The sequence below is a fragment of the Nerophis ophidion genome, linkage group LG02, assembly GCF_033978795.1.
Source record: "Nerophis ophidion isolate RoL-2023_Sa linkage group LG02, RoL_Noph_v1.0, whole genome shotgun sequence".
Classification (NCBI taxonomy): domain Eukaryota; kingdom Metazoa; phylum Chordata; class Actinopteri; order Syngnathiformes; family Syngnathidae; genus Nerophis; species Nerophis ophidion.
In genome coordinates, this window is record NC_084612.1 from 74,886,591 (window position 1) to 74,903,348 (window position 16,758).

Below are 16,758 nucleotides of genomic sequence, written 5' to 3' on the forward strand. Positions count from 1 at the left end.
AGGTAAGACCATAATAACGTTTTTTTTATTAAATGTGCTTTTCATGATGGTATCCTTACATCACACTCAAATTTATAAGCGCAGGCTTAAATTTACCGCATGCCTTTGGTAAGCGCCGAAATATGAGAAGAGGTTTTAAATTAATTAGCGCCCCGGCGGCAATTCAAGGAAATACGGTAGATATATTTTGTACCGTATTCTTTCGGACTATACGTCGCAGTTTTTGTTCATAGTTTGACCGGGGGTGCGCCTTATGTGTGAAATTATTAACACATTACCGTAAAATATCAAATAATATTATTTAGCTCATTCACGTAAGAGACTAGAAGTATAAGATTTCATGGGATTTATGGATTAGGAGTGAGAGATAGTTTGGTAAAGTTATAGCATGTTCGATATGTTATAGTTATTTGAATGACTCTTACCATAATATGTTAGGTTATTTATGTTGGTTATTTATGCCTCATATAACCTACACTTATTCAGCCTGTTCACTATTCTTTAGTGAAGTGAATTATATTTATATAGCGCTTTTCTCTAGTGACTCAAAGCGCTTTACATAGTGAAACCCAATATCAAAGTTACATTAAAAACAGTGTGGGTGGCACTGGGAGCAGGTGGGTAAAGTGTCTTGCCCTAGGACACAACGGCAGTGACTAGGATGGCGGGAGCGGGAATCGAACCTGCAACCCTCAAGTTGCTGGCACGGCCGCTCTACCAACCGAGCCATGCCGCCCACATTTATGTAAATTGCCTTTCAAGTCTATTCTTGGTGTTGGGTTTTATCAAATAAATTTCCCCCAAAAATGCGACTTATATATGTTTATTTCCTTCTTTATTATGCATTTTCAACAGGTGCGACTTATACTCCGGAGCGACTTATACTCAGAAAAAACGCTATTTAAACTCGATATATTTTTCGGTGAGAGTATACATGTAAAGATATTCATTTTTGAGTGATATTCTCTAAAATTAAAGTGATTTTCTTTTTTAACCCAGTTAGTCCAGATGGGTTTTAACAGCACAGAAAATAAACTTGTTTTAGTACAGACTCACATAACATAAATAAAATCGAAAAATGTATAACATAGCTGTGCAATTAATACAAAATGTATCAAACTCGAGATAAAAAAAAAACAAAAAAACATTTGAAGGCAGGAACTTTGTGATTTCCCTTCCTGGTTCGATGATCCGCCCTATCTTGCCTCTGATTGGCCTGTCCCTGACCAATCCTGACTCACCATGGTAAACAAGCACGTCTTGGAAGGCGGAAGGGGAGGGGCTTAAGGGAACAAGGAACACAACAAATAAGCGGCGTTTGGTCATTTTTACGTGAAATAAATGATATCGATACTACGATCCAGCCATGTCACCTTTGAAATCGCGGGGGGTTGCTGAAGCCTATCTCAGATGCATTTGGGCGGAAGGCGGGGTGCACCCTGGACAAGTCGCCACCTCATCGCTGGGCCTCTATATTAAATCTATTATTATATATATATATCTGATTTATGACACCTAAAGACTTACAGAGTTTGCAAATAAATTGATATGATCAAAATAGTTTCAATCCGACAGAGATTCCAGAGCCCTGGTAGGGACTGCAGATCCCTTCCCCACCAACAACTACTACTACTTTGGCCAAAATATGATCCAGAACCTTTATTTTCTTAATTCATATCTTGTTTAAAAATATATCGATACATCTTACAAACTTGATATATCGCCCAGCCCTATTTAACTAACTGAACTAAAGAATTTGTCCAAATCGTTAAGTATGATTTTGATGGATTGTCGGAGCATTACGGCTACCATAGTCAGAGATACAAGTAATACTATAGTTTGTTTATACGGACCGCATTAGCAGACATTATCTGGGGTTTTGTTTCCCAATATTATGCAAAAGAAACTTTTCTTACCTTCTGCTACCTGCTGATGTGTATTTGGGATCTGCATAAGTCCTGGAAATTTGCACACGTCCGCCACTGTAGTCTGTAGTTGAAAAACTTCTTCTTTGTCGCTATCTTCTTGTCATGGGACATTCATCCTCCGCTGTTGGCATTTCTAATATAAAGTAGTGTAAAGTTGTTACTTATATCTCGCTTTCAAAGCGTTAAAACATACCGGTGTAGTGAGTTTACATTATTCACCCAAGGAGCTTTAGTTAGAGAGATCCGGTCGGACGTTTTTTTTACACATTTCCGACCTTGTTGTTGCACTAGTGAGCTATGGATGAGGAAATGCTGCTCATTGTTGTACCTGCTGATGTGTATTTGGGATCTGCATAAGTCCTGGAAATTTGCACACGTCCGCCACTGTAGTCCGTAGTGGATAAACAACTTCTTTGTCGCTATCTTCTTGTCATGGGACATTCATCCTCCGCTGTTGGCATTTCTAATATAAAGTAGTGTAAAGTTCCTACTTATATCTCGCTAACAAAGCGTTAAAACATACCGTGTAGTGAGTTTACATTATTCACCCAAGAAGCTTTAGATAGAGAGTTCCGGTCGGACGTTTTTTTGTTTTTTTTTTACACATTTCCGACCTTGTTGTTGCACTATTCAGGTATGGATGAGGAAATGCTGCTCATTGTTGTACCTGCTGATGTGTATTTGGGATCTGCATAAGTCCTGGAAATTTGCACACGTCCGCCATTGTAGTCCGTAGTGGATAAACTTCTTCTTTGTCGCTATCGTCTTGTCATGGGACATTCATCCTCCGCTGTTGGCATTTCTAATATAAAGTAGTGTAAAGTTCCTACTTATATCTCGCTTCCAAAGCGTTAAAACATACCGGTGTAGTGAGTTTACATTATTCACCCAAGAAGCTTTAGATAGAGAGTTCCGGTCGGACGTTTTTTTGGTTTTTTTTTACACATTTCCGACCTTGTTGTTGCACTATTCAGGTATGGATGAGGAAATGCTGCTCATTGTTGTACCTGCTGATGTGTATTTGGGATCTGCATAAGTCCTGGAAATTTGCACACGTCCGCCACTGTAGTCCGTAGTGGATAAACTTCTTTGTCGCTATCTTCTTGTCATGGGACATTCATCCTCCGCTGTTGGCATTTCTAATATAAAGTAGTGTAAAATTCTTACTTATATCTCGCTAACAAAGCGTTAAAACATACCGGTGTAGTGAGTTTACATTATTCACCCAAGAAGCTTTAGACAGAGAGTTCCGGTCGGACGTTTTTTTGTTTTTTTTTTACACATTTCCGACCTTGTTGTTGCACTAGTGAGCTATGGATGAAGAAATGCTGCTCATTGTTGTACCTGCTGATGTGTATTTGGGATCTGCATAAGTCCTGGAAATTTGCACACGTCCGCCATTGTAGTCCATAGTGGATAAACTTCTTCTTTGTCGCTATCTTCTTGTCATGGGACATTCATCCTCCGCTGTTGGCATTTCTAATATAAAGTAGTGTAAAATTCTTACTTATATCTCGCTAACAAAGCATTAAAACATACCGGTGTAGTGAGTTTACATTATTCACCCAAGGAAGTTTAGTTATTAGAAAGTTCAGGTCGGACGGTTTTTCATGGGACACATTTCAATCATTGTTGTTGCACTAGTGAGCCACGGATGAGGAAATGCTGCTCATCGTTGATTTAAGTAAACTCTGAATGTGACGCTTCTCTCACTGCCGTCCTTGCACGCTACACCGCTACAACAAAGACGACGGGGAGAAGACGCTGCCGAAGGTGAGCCATGTAAATAAGACCCGCCCACAAAACGGCGCATCCTGCATCAACTGTCAGAAACTCTGTAAAACACATTCCTCACCTGCCACCAGGTGGCTTAACCATGAGATGTTCCAAAACGAAGTAATAAAATAAAATACGTTTAAATATTTCTCTTTTGGTTTATGCTTTCTTATGTGATTTTGGTGTGGTTCCTGTATATTTTGATCATTTTCATGGTCAAAAATCACAGAAGTTCCATGTTTCCTGATCAAAACAATGCAGCAGATGAGACGTGAGGCAGACACAGGCGGTGCCTCCACGGCTACACACAGTGTGTATTGGGCATGCGTGCTTGTTGCCACGTGGAAAAGGCAGGTTTTGAGACAGCAAGTACCTCTGCCTCAAGGTAGGGGGCGATATATTGTCAACTTGCAGTATAATGGGGCGAAGTGGGGGCGCTCAAGCTAGCAGACACAGGTCTCTCCAGCGGAAGCATTTTTTTTCTTAATTTTGTTTTAACTGTATTTATAACAAACATGGCATTGTTATTAGAGTAAGCCAGCGTTTGTGGCTGTTTTTTGTTGGATGCAAAAATATTGTTTAATTTCTTGGAACGAAATTGAATTAAATGAATGTTTCTGCCAATATGGAGGATTATATACTGTATCCAAAGATTGAAATACTTCTTTAAACTGGACTTTAAGACACAATGAATGAGATCATACAAAGTTAGTTTTCATGGAGGATAGCTATTGCTGCTTCAGATACAAATACAGAAAGGTAATATACACGCACAATATTATATTCATTTTGTTAAAAGGAAATGGGACCAAAAAGTATTTAATAACAACTTTATCAGATAGTTTTTGGACCCATTTATCAATCATATCATAATATTATTATGATAACGTTTTTATGAAAGCGAATAACTCCCTATTTTTATTCTGTAACTCTAATGTGCAACATATATCAACAATGACTACAGCTGCACATATGAATTTAAGTAAAGTTAAAGCTGCAAGCAGCGATGGACGGGATCGACTTTTGCTGGTGTTTCCTGCCTTTACCCATTCAACATATCTTTACCTGCACATTACCTACCGTCCCTGCATCCTGGGGTCGCACTGGTGCCTCTTTCTTTCACCCATACACGCTGGTGCTTCCTGCCATCACCCAGACAACATATTTTTACCTGCACATTACCTACCTTCTCTGTATCCTGGAGTCAAACAGGTGCCCCCTTCTTTCACCCAGTCAACATATCTTTACCCGCACATTACCTACCTTCTCTGCGTTGTGTGGTCACGCTGGTGCTTCCTGCTTTTAAGCGGCCATCTTGAGACGGCAGCAGCGCAGCAGCATCAGCGCAGCAGTTCTTCTTTGAAGGCTCTTAAAATCGAAACCGGAGCAGTTAGAAAAACTCTTTGCGCAACTTTTAATCAGAAGGATTCAATCTTTTTCCTGTGCGAGTTTGAAGCCGACACAACAAACGCACTCAGAGGAGATAATGTTTGAAAAAAGGTGATGTTTTTTTTACAAAACTTTTGTTTTGAAGGGGTAATTGCCAACTTCCTGTTGATTTTTGCTGAAAGGAGGTCAGTGTATGAAATGTAGGTCTAAGTGAGACCTACATAGAGGTTTTTGTTTCATATCTCTACGACATTCCTAATGGAAGTTACAAGCAGTTTTGTCTGTGTTATTTCCAAGGGGGCGCTAGAGCGCAATTTTGAGTTTTGGTTTTTTTGATTAGACCGCAAAATTCGCCAGTCCTGATGTGTTTGTTAAATTTGGTGAGTTTTGAAGCATTTTAAGTGGGTTAAATTACAGCTCAAAGAGGCAAAAATGACATTTTTTAGGAAACTTTTGTTTTGAAGGGGTTTTTGCCAACTTTCTGTTGATTTTTGCTGAAAGGAGGTCAGTGTATGAAATGTAGGTCTAAGTGAGACCTACATAGAGGTTTTTGTTTCATATCTCTACGACATTCCTAATGGAAGTTACAAGCAGTTTTGTCTGTGTTATTTCCTAGGGGGCGCTAGAGCGCAATTTTGAGTTTTGTTTTTTTTGATTAGACCGCAAAATTCGCCAGTCCTGATGTGTTTGTTAAATTTGGTGAGTTTTGAAGCATGTTAAGGGGGTCAAACTACAGCTCAAAGAGGCGGTGGTATAATAATAAATTAACCTTAGAAATAGAATAGGGTCCTCTGTCCTAAAGGGAGATTCGGTCCCTAAAAATAAAAATAATAAGAAAAAAAAGGTATGTGTGCCTCACCTGGTGTTTAGTTCACCGCACGCCACTGCTATAGTTCTATTTTGATAAAGACCGGGGAAAGCCCACGTTTGTAATGAAGCGTGCATCAACGTGGCTGAAACTCACCCCCGGACTTGCAGTTAAACTGAGCTGTGATCGCTTGTCCCGTTTTCTTTCACAGCCAGCAAAGTCTTTAGTGGCGTCCCTGATTATCTTTATGAGGGGAAAATGGAAAACAGTCAATCGCGGCTATCGAGTGCTACACGCAGTTGGTTTACAAGGACGCATCCTCGCAGGAAGCCAAGTTAAATCATGAAATGCAACCTTACCCGGGCAAAAATGAGGCGTACTTATCCAGGAAAGCCTTGATAGTCGTTTCCTTGACCCAGCTACGAACAGAGAAGATGTAGACCTCCATGCTTTTCCAAGTTTCCAGTTTTGCCATGTAGACTGATGTCTCGAGCACCAGATGTCTGGGAACTCAAGACGTATAATCCTTGATATCACACGACTAATCTGTTTTTAAATAATGTACAGGGATCGATTCTACTGCACGGTTTAATTTTTTTGAGATCCAGGCCCCTTACGTACTCTGTTTGCTGCACGGTAGCCAATATTGGTTTGATCGACCACCGCTTTGTTAACCGGAATGTAAAGTGTCCAAAACAGTCACATGACTGAAAACCAAAAATAGAGTTTTGGCTGTTGTTGTGTGGCTGGTATCAGAAATTGGTACTTTGCCTTTTCTGGTGACAAAACAATTTGATAGTGAACACACTCCGCAATGGTTGGGGGATATCCGGCGATACCTTCTCCTCTGTCTAGAAAAGGCCTTGTTAGTTTGATATTCTGTAGATGTCCTTTCAGGGAAAAGGGAAGTTTGATGGTTTGAAAGAGGTGTGAAAGGAGGTTTGGGTCGTGGGTTGCTTTTGGCAATGTCTAGACGTATCGCCACCAAAGTTAGTCCCATTCCAAAGGACCAAGGAATGAGACAATCTTTGGGGGGGATGTCAGGAGATACAGTATGTTCTCCTCGGTTTAGGAGAGGCTTTACTAGTTTGATATTCTGTAGATGTCCTCTTCGGGACATCTACAGGAGGTTTTATAGTTAGAAAGAGGTTGGAAAGGAAAAGGTTTGGGTCTTTGTTTGCTTGCGGCAATGTCCAGACATGTCCCCCAAAGTTAGTCTCATTCCACAGGACCATGGAATGAGACAATATTTGGGAGATGTCAGGCGATACCTTCTCCACTGTTTAGGAGAGGCCTTACGAGTTTGATATTCTGGAGATGTCCTGTCAGAAATAGGGAGATTTTTATAGTATGAAAGAAGTCTGAAAGGAGGTTTGGGTCAATGATTGTTTGCTTACGGCAATTTCTGGACATATCCCCCAAAGATTGTCTCATTCCACAGGGACGTCGGGCGGTATGTTCTCCTCTGTTTAGGAAAGGCCTTAGTAGTTTGATATACTGTTGTCTTTTTAGGAAAAGGGAGGTTTAATTACTTGAAAGTGTTTTGAAAGGAGGAAGTTTGGGTCAATGATTGCTTGCTTACGGCAATTTCTAAACATATCCCCCAAAGATTGTCTCATTCCACAGGGATGTCGGGTGGTATGTTCTCCTCTGTTTAAGAAAGGCCTTACTAGTTCGATATACTGTTGTCTTTTTAGGAATAGGGAAGTTTAATTACTTGAAAGTGGTTTGAAAGGAGGAAGTTTGAGTCAATGATTTCTTGCTTACGGCAATTTCTGGACATATCCCCCAAAGATTGTCTCATTCCACAGGGATGTCGGGCGGTATGTTCTCCTCTGTTTAGGAAAGGCCTTAGTAGTTGGATATACTGTTGTCTTTTTAGGAAAAGGGAGGTTTAATTACTTGAAAGTGGTTTGAAAGGAGGAAGTTTGGATCAATGATTGCTTGCTTACGGCAATTTCTGGACATATCCCCCAAAGATTGTCTCATTCCACAGGGACGTCGGACGGTATGTTCTCCTCTGTTTAAGAAAGGCCTTAGTAGTTTGATATACTGTTGTCTTTTTAGGAAAAGGGAGGTTTAATTACTTGAAAGTGGTTTGAAAGGAGGAAGTTTGGGTCAATGATTGCTTGCTTACGGCAATTTCTGGACATATCCCCCAAAGATTGTCTCATTCCACAGGGACGTGGGGTGGTATGTTCTCCTCTGTTTAGGAGAGGCCTTAGTAGTTTGATATACTGTTGTCTTTTTAGGAAAAGGGAGGTTTAATTACTTGAAAGTGGTTTGAAAGGAGGAAGTTTGGGTCAATGATTGCTTGCTTACGGCAATTTCTGGACATATCCCCCAAAGATTGTCTCATTCCACAGGGATGTCGGGCGGTATGTTCTCCTCTGTTTAGGAAAGGCCTTAGTAGTTTGATAAACTGTTTTCTTTTAAGGAAAAGGGAGGTTTAATTACTTGAAAGTGGTTTGAAATGAGCAAGTTTGAGTCAATGATTTTTTGCTTACGGCAATTTCTGGACATATCCCCCAAAGATTGTCTCATTCCACAGGGACGTCGGGCGGTATGTTCTCCTCTGTTTAGGAAAGGCCTTAGTAGTTTGATATACTGTTGTCTTTTTAGGAAAAGGGAGGTTTAATTACTTGAAAGTGGTTTGAAATGAGGAAGTTTGAGTCAATGATTTCTTGCTTACGGCAATTTCTGGACATATCCCCCAAAGATTGTCTCATTCCACAGGGACTTCGGGTTGTATGTTCTCCTCTGTTTAAGAAAGGCCTTAGTAGTTCGATATACTGTTGTCTTTTTAGGAAAAGGGAAGTTTAATTACTTGAACGTGGTTTGATATGAGGAGGTTTGGGTCAATGATTGTTTGCTTACGGCAATTTTTGGACATATCCCCCAAAGATTGTCTCATTCCACAGGGACGTCGGGCGGTATGTTCTCCTCTGTTTAGGAAAGGCCTTAGTAGTTGGATATACTGTTGTCTTTTTAGGAAAAGGGAAGTTTAATTACTTGAAAGTGGTTTGAAATGAGGAAGTTTGAGTCAATGATTGTTTGATTACGGCAATTTCTGGACATATCCCCCAAAGATTGTCTCATTCCACAGGGACGTCGGGCGGTATGTTCTCCTCTGTTTAGGAGAGGCCTTACAAGTTTGATATTCTGGAGATGTCCTGTCAGAAATAGGGAGATTTTTATAGTATGAAAGAAGTCTGAAAGGAGGTTTGCGTCAATGATTGTTTGCTTACGGCAATTTCTAAACATATCCCCCAAAGATTGTCTCATTCCACAGGGATGTCGGGCGGTATGTTCTCCTCTGTTTAGGAAAGGCCTTAGTAGTTCGATATACTGTTGTCTTTTTAGGAAAAGGGAGGTTTAATTACTTGAAAGTGGTTTGAAAGGAGGAAGTTTGGGTCAATTATTGTTTGCTTGTGGCAATTTCTGGACATATCCCCCAAAGATTGTCTCATTCCACAGGGACGTGGGGTGGTATGTTCTCCTCTGTTTAGGAAAGGCCTTAGTAGTTTGATATACTGTTGTCTTTTTAGGAAAATGGAGGTTTAATTACTTGAAAGTGGTTTGAAAGGAGGAGGTTTGGGTCAATGATTGTTTGCTTACGGCAATTTTTGGACATATCCCCCAAAGATTGTCTCATTCCACAGGGACGTGGGGTGGTATGTTCTCCTCTGTTTAGGAAAGGCCTTAGTAGTTTGATATACTGTTGTCTATTTAGGAAAAGGGAGGTTTAATTACTTGAAAGTGGTTTGAAAGGAGGAAGTTTGAGTCAATGATTTCTTGCTTACGGCAATTTCTGGACATATCCCACAAAGATTGTCTCATTCCAATGGGATGTCAGGCGGTATGTTCTCCTCTGTTTAGGAAAGGCCTTAGTAGTTCGATATACTGTTGTCTTTTCAGTAACATGGAAGTTTAAATACTTGAAAGTGGTTTGATATGAGGAGGTTTGGGTCAATGATTGTTTGCTTACGGCAATTTTTGGACATATCCCCCAAAGATTGTCTCATTCCACAGGGACGTCGGGCGGTATGTTCTCCTCTGTTCAGGAAAGGCCTTAGTAGTTTGATATAATGTTGTCTTTTTAGGAAAAGGGAGGTTTAATTACTTGAAAGTGGTTTGAAAGGAGGAAGTTTGAGTCAATGATTTCTTGCTTACGGCAATTTCTGGACATATCCCCCAAAGATTGTCTCATTCCAATGGGATGTCGGGCGGTATGTTCTCCTCTGTTTAGGAAAGGCCTTAGTAGTTCGATATACTGTTGTCTTTTCAGTAATATGGAAGTTTAAATACTTGAAAGTGGTTTGATATGAGGAGGTTTGGGTCAATGATTGTTTGCTTACGGCAATTTTTGGACATATCCCCCAAAGATTGTCTCAATCCACAGGGACGTCGGGCGGTATGTTCTCCTCTGTTTAGGTAAGGCCTTAGTAGTTCGATATACTGTTGTCTTTTTAGGAATAGGGAGGTTTAATTACTTGAAAGTGGTTTGAAATGAGGAAGTTTGAGTCAATGATTGCTTGCTTACGGCAATTTCTGGACATATCCCCCAAAGATTGTCTCATTCCACAGGGACTTCGGGTTGTATGTTCTCCTCTGTTTAAGAAAGGCCTTACTAGTTTGATATACTGTTGTCTTTTTAGGAATAGGGAAGTTTAAATACTTGAAAGTGGTTTGAAAGGAGGTTTGGGTCAATGATTGTTTGCTTACGGCAATTTCTGGACATATCCCCCAAAGATTGTCTCATTCCACAGGGACGTCGGGCGGTATGTTCTCCTCTGTTTAGGAAAGGCCTTAATAGTTGGATATACTGTTTTCTTTTAAGGAAAAGGGAGGTTTAATTACTTGAAAGTGGTTTGAAAGGAGGAAGTTTGGGTCAATGATTGCTTACGGCAATTTCTGGACATATCCCCCAAAGATCGTCTCATTCCACAGGGACGTCGGGCGGTATGTTCTCCTCTGTTTAGGAAAGGCCTTAGTAGTTTGATATACTGTTGTCTATTTAGGAAAAGGGAGGTTTAATTACTTGAAAGTGGTTTGAAAGGAGGAAGTTTGGATCAATGATTGCTTGCTCACGGCAATTTCTGGACATATCCCCCAAAGATTGTCTCATTCCAATGGGATGTCGGGCGGTATGTTCTCCTCTGTTTAGGAAAGGCCTTAATAGTTGGATATACTGTTTTCTTTTAAGGAAAAGGGAGGTTTAATTACTAGAAAGTGGTTTGAAACGTTTGGGTTGATGATTGTTTGCTTACAGCAATTTCCAGACGTGTCCCCCCAAAGATTGAGCAACGGGGCACACCCTAAACTGTTCATCAGTCAAACATAAACCAGAAATTCCAGATATGTTTTGGACAGTGTGGTTCCAATCGACATAAAATAGTCTCAAACGTGCTTTTCAAAGTTTCCCAAATGCACTTTTTGTAGCCTGGCAGAAGGTTTAAAAGTTGTCAAAACCTTCTTCTTCACCATTTCAAAAAATAGCCCAAAAAAACAGAGGCATCCTGCAGGAGCGCCCTACTGCTCTTTTAAAAGTTTGTGATGTCGTGCAGGCGGACAAAGGAAGACGGGGGCCGCCTCCCGCCGCCGCCGTCAGGCACGCAGGGATGAGGAGGAAGAGGACGTGGAGGCAGAGTTCAACCCCGAGAACCCCTATCAGGTGAGTCAGGACCACGGGACGTGCAAACGCGTCCTCGTCGGCCGCGAGAGCCAAAACTGTCCGCTCGAATCTGCCGTCCACCTGAGGAGGCTTTGCGGGAGGAGGTGTTTCTCACAGCAGCAGATGCCGAGGTCACGGCGGAGGGCCGTGGATTGTCACTGCGAATCTGAGCGTATCCGTGGGTGAGGAGCTCTTTAGGAGAACTTTCCTTTCAGCGGCGAGGGTCTATGAATAATTCCACAGACACCTCCTCCTCCTCGGGACTGTTTGCCCTACCGAGCTCACACAGACTCCACACATACACATGGTCACCCCTGCCCTTCCCTCGCAGCCATACACACATCTTTGTCTCTTCCTAATCCCCCGTCCTCCCCCACCGCAACTTCTGCCACACACACCTGACAACTAGAAGACGGTAAACAGAGAGCGGTTTGAACCCTGTGCGCCAAACGGGGAAAATATTTAATGACAAGGACGCTCAAGAAAGAGCAGACCGCCTTCCAATAATCACGTTTGCAATCTAAATGAATGCGTGTTTGGACATTAGAATATCAATCAATCAATCAATCAATGTTTATTTATATAGCCCCAAATCACAAATGTCTCAAAGGACTGCACAAATCATTACGACTACAACATCCTCGGAAGAACCCACAAAAGGGCAAGGAAAACTCACACCCAGTGGGCAGGGAGAAATCACATCCAGTGGGACGCCAGTGACAATGCTGACTATGAGAAACCTTGGAGAGGACCTCAGATGTGGGCAACCCCCCCCCCTCTAGGGGACCAAAAGCAATGGATGTCGAGCGGGTCTAACATGATACTGTGAAAGTTCAATCCATAGTGGCTCCAAGACAGCAGTGAGAGTCCCGTCCACAGGAAACCATCTCAAGCGGATCAGCAGCGTAGAGATGTCCCCAACCGATACAGGCGAGCGGTCCATCCTGGGTCTCGACTCTGGACAGTCAGTACTTCATCCATGGTCATCGGACCGGACCCCCTCCACAAGGGAGGGGGGGACATAGGAGAAAGAAAAGAAGCGGCAGATCAACTGGTCTAAAAAGGAGGTCTATTTAAAGGCTAGAGTATACAGATGAGTTTTAAGATGAGACTTAAATGCTTCTACTGAGGTAGCATCTCGAACTGTTACCGGGAGGGCATTCCAGAGTACTGGAGCCCGAACGGAAAACGCTCTATAGCCCGCAGACTTTTTTTGAGCTCTAGGAATCACTAATAAGCCGGAGTCTTTTGAACGCATTTTTTAAATGAGAATTTCCTGAAAAACACAAAGATCCACTGCAGAGGATCGCGGTTCTAAAGGAGGTTGTCAGACGAGGATAACCTGACAGCGAATACAGCTTTTGCAAATGATTCAATTAATTAGTGAGCTGGCTCGGTGTGGGGAAAAGCAATACCCCTCTTAATAAATCAACCCTTCAAAGACAGAGCTGAGGTCAGTCTTAGCATTCACACACAGGCCGGATAACTGCCAGACCTGTTCAGTCTGGTGACACCTCATTGGACTCCGTGTCCAGAGGCGTCAAAGTGGAGATGTTGTACCGGGTCCTTAAAGGGGAACATTATCAGCAGACCTATGCAAGCGTCAATATATACCTTGATGGTGCAGAAAAAAGACCATCTATTTTTTTAACCGATTTCCGAACTCTAAATGGGTGAATTTTGGCAAATTAAAACGCCTTTCTGTTTATCGCGCTGGAGGCGATGACGTCAGAATGTGACGTCGCCGAGGTAACACAGCCACCATTTTCATTTTCAACACATTACAAACACCGGGTCTCAGCTCTGTTATTTTCCGTTTTTTCGACTATTTTTTGGAACCTTGGAGACATCATGCCTAGTGGGTGTGTTGTCGGAGGGTGTAACAACACTAACAGGGAGGGATTCAAGTTGCACCACTGGCAAGAAATCTGCCGCCAGACCCTCATTGAATGTGCCAGAGTGTCTCCACATTTGACCGGCAATGCTAAGACAGACATGGCACAGAGATGTATGGATAACCTGCAGATGCATTTGCAACTATAAAGTCAACGAATTCACAAAGGTGAGTTTTGTTGATGTTGACTGCCAGCTAATCGATGTTAACATGCTACGCTAATCGATGCTAACATGCTATTTACCGGCGGTGCTAAAGCAGACATGGCACAGAGATGTATGGATAACCTGCAGATGCATTTGCAACTATAAAGTCAACGAATTCACAAAGGTGAGTTTTGTTGATGTTGACTGCCAGCTAATCGATGTTAACATGCTACGCTAATCGATGCTAACATGCTATTTACCGGCGGTGCTAAAGCAGACATGGCACAGAGATGTATGGATAACCTGCAGATGCATTTGCAACTATAAAGTCAACGAATTCACAAAGGTGAGTTTTGTTGATGTTGACTGCCCGCTAATCGATGCTAACCTGCTACGCTAATCGATGCTAACATGCTATTTACCGGCGGTGCTAAAGCAGACATGGCACAGAGATGTATGGATAACCTGCAGATGCATTTGCAACTATAAAGTCAACGAATTCACAAAGGTGAGTTTTGTTGATGTTGACTGCCCGCTAATCGATGCTAACCTGCTACGCTAATCGATGCTAACATGCTATTTACCGGCGGTGCTAAAGCAGACATGGCACAGAGATGTATGGATAACCTGCAGATGCATTTGCAACTATAAAGTCAACGAATTCACAAAGGTGAGTTTTGTTGATGTTGACTGCCCGCTAATCGATGCTAACCTGCTACGCTAATCGATGCTAACATGCTATTTACCGGCGATGCTAAAGCAGACATGGCACAGAGATGTATGGATAACCTGCAGATGCATTTGCAACTATATTACGTTTACTTCCACCCACATTTAATGCGAAACAAACACTTACCAATCGAAGGATTTAAGTTGCTCCAGTGTCAAAAGATGCTAAAGTCCTGATCGTTTGGTCCGTACATTTTACCAGCGATGCTAACGCAGCTATTCGGCCATGCTATGGCTATGAATAGCGTCAATAGCTTCAGTTTCTCCTTCAATACTTTCATACTCCAACCATCTGTTTCAATACATGCGTAATCTGTTGAGTCGCTTAAGCCGCTGAAATCCGAGTCCGAATCCGAGCTAATGTCGCTATATCTTGCTGTGGTATTCGCCATTGTTTGTTTACATTGGCAGCACTGTATGACGTCACAGGGAAATGGATAGTAGTTTCGAAGATAGCGAAAATAAGGCACTTTAAAGCTTTATTTAGTGATATTCCGAGACCGGTAAAGCCACTGGGAACTGATTTTTATTGTTTTTAACCCTTTTGAAATTGTGATAATGTTCCCCTTTAAGGACAAACTGCCAAATTAAGACTGGCCTTGGTGCTTGCAAGTACACACGTGTTTGGGTCCATTCATAACCTCAGAAAAGTAGATAACTTCGCAGTCTAAATGGGTGACAATATTACAACAAACAAAAATTTGATTACCTATCTTGGCTGCATCCTAGAAACTAAGCGCTCCGGTGAAAAAATGACTACTAAAAGTAGTGTAAGAATCAACCGACAAATTCTGTTCTTACCAATGTTGTCCCGATACCAATATTTTGGTACCGAGACCTGTAGCCAAATGTATTTCGATATTTTTCCAAATTAAATGTACCACAGAAAACTGCATTATTGGCTTTATTTAAACAGAAAAATCTTAGGGTACATTAAACATATGTTTCTTATTGCAAGTTTGTCCTTAAATAAAATAGTGAACATATCTTTTAGTAGTAAGTAAGCAAACAAAGGCTCCTAATTTAGTCTGCTGACATATGCAGAAACGTATTGTGTCATTTATATTCTATCATTCTGTCAAAATTATTAAGGACAAGTGGTAGAACATTGATTATTATCTACTTGTTCATTTACTGGTCATTTCTGCTTATGTGCTATCTGCACTTCTGTTTATCACTTATTCTTCTCGTTTGATACTTTACATTAGTTTTGGATGATACCACAAATTTAGGAGTTTTCAGTTTTTTTTCTGTCGTTTCAATATGGAACTTGTAAGTCATTAATGTTATTTTATAATAAGTACGGCCATGAAAGTGTAACAATAAGGTTGCTTGATTGAAATTAAGGATGTCTAAAGGTGTGAATGTTGTCTGTCTATCTATGTTGGCCCTTGTCCAGGGTGTACTCTGCCTTCAGCCCGAATGCAGCTGAGATAGGCTTTAGAACCACCCGCCACCCTGAACGGGACAAGCGGTAGAAAATGGATGAATGGATAAAACGTGTGACAACCTCCTAAAGTTTTGTAATCAATCAGAAATATCAAGCAGCTAAAAATGGATAAGTGTGGAGATTTTTTTTTAAATTTTCCTGTAGGGTGTAATTTGGGATTTTTTTAATGGTTCATTGACATTTTTTGTAATAGTCACAAAGTTTAGTGAACAGGTTGTGTTATGATTCATCTTTTTTTTTTTTTTTTTTTGCACCATGACTAGGGAAGGTTGTTTGCATTGGGTCATATAAGTAAATGGTAAATGGGTTATACTTGTATAGCGCTTTTCTACCTTCAAGGTACTCAAAGCGCATTGATACTTTTTCCACGTTCATGCGAGGCCCTAACCACGACCCACCAGGAGCAAGGAGGGAGTGAATATGTTACTCGTGTAATTAATCCCCCCAAAAGTATCACATTAAAGATCTACACACCTAAACTAATCATGCATTTTTAAAAATGTTTTAACCGTCCAAGCTTTTACCTTAACCGCTATACATGTATGTATAAGAGTGTATATCTCAGCTGCATTCGGTACACCCTGGACAAGTGTGTGTATATATATATATATATATATATTTACATACATATACAAATACATACATCTAAGTATACGTATACATATACACACATACATATAAATATATATTTATATACACATGTATACATACATATTATATATATATATATATATATACATACATATTATATATATATATATATATATACATACATATTATATATATATCCATCCATCCATCCATTTTCTACCGCTTATTCCCTTTCGGGGTCGCGGGGGGCGCTGGCGCCTATCTCAGCTACAATCGGGCGGAAGGCGGGGTACACCCTGGACAAGTCGCCACCTCATCGCAGGGCCAACACAGATAGACAGACAACATTCACACTCACACACTAGGGCCAATT

General features: G+C 41.1%; 1 protein-coding gene across 1 annotated transcript in view; it reads left to right on the top strand.

Moving 5' to 3' along the window:
* LOC133545399 (leukocyte cell-derived chemotaxin 1-like) overlaps nucleotides 1-16,758 on the top strand; it is a 58,430-nt gene that overhangs the window by 39,657 nt on the left and 2,015 nt on the right. The window contains exon 6 of the mRNA XM_061890949.1: nucleotides 11,469-11,575. Within this exon, the coding sequence (XP_061746933.1) occupies nucleotides 11,469-11,575 (107 nt within the window). The remainder of the gene's footprint in view (nucleotides 1-11,468; nucleotides 11,576-16,758) is intronic.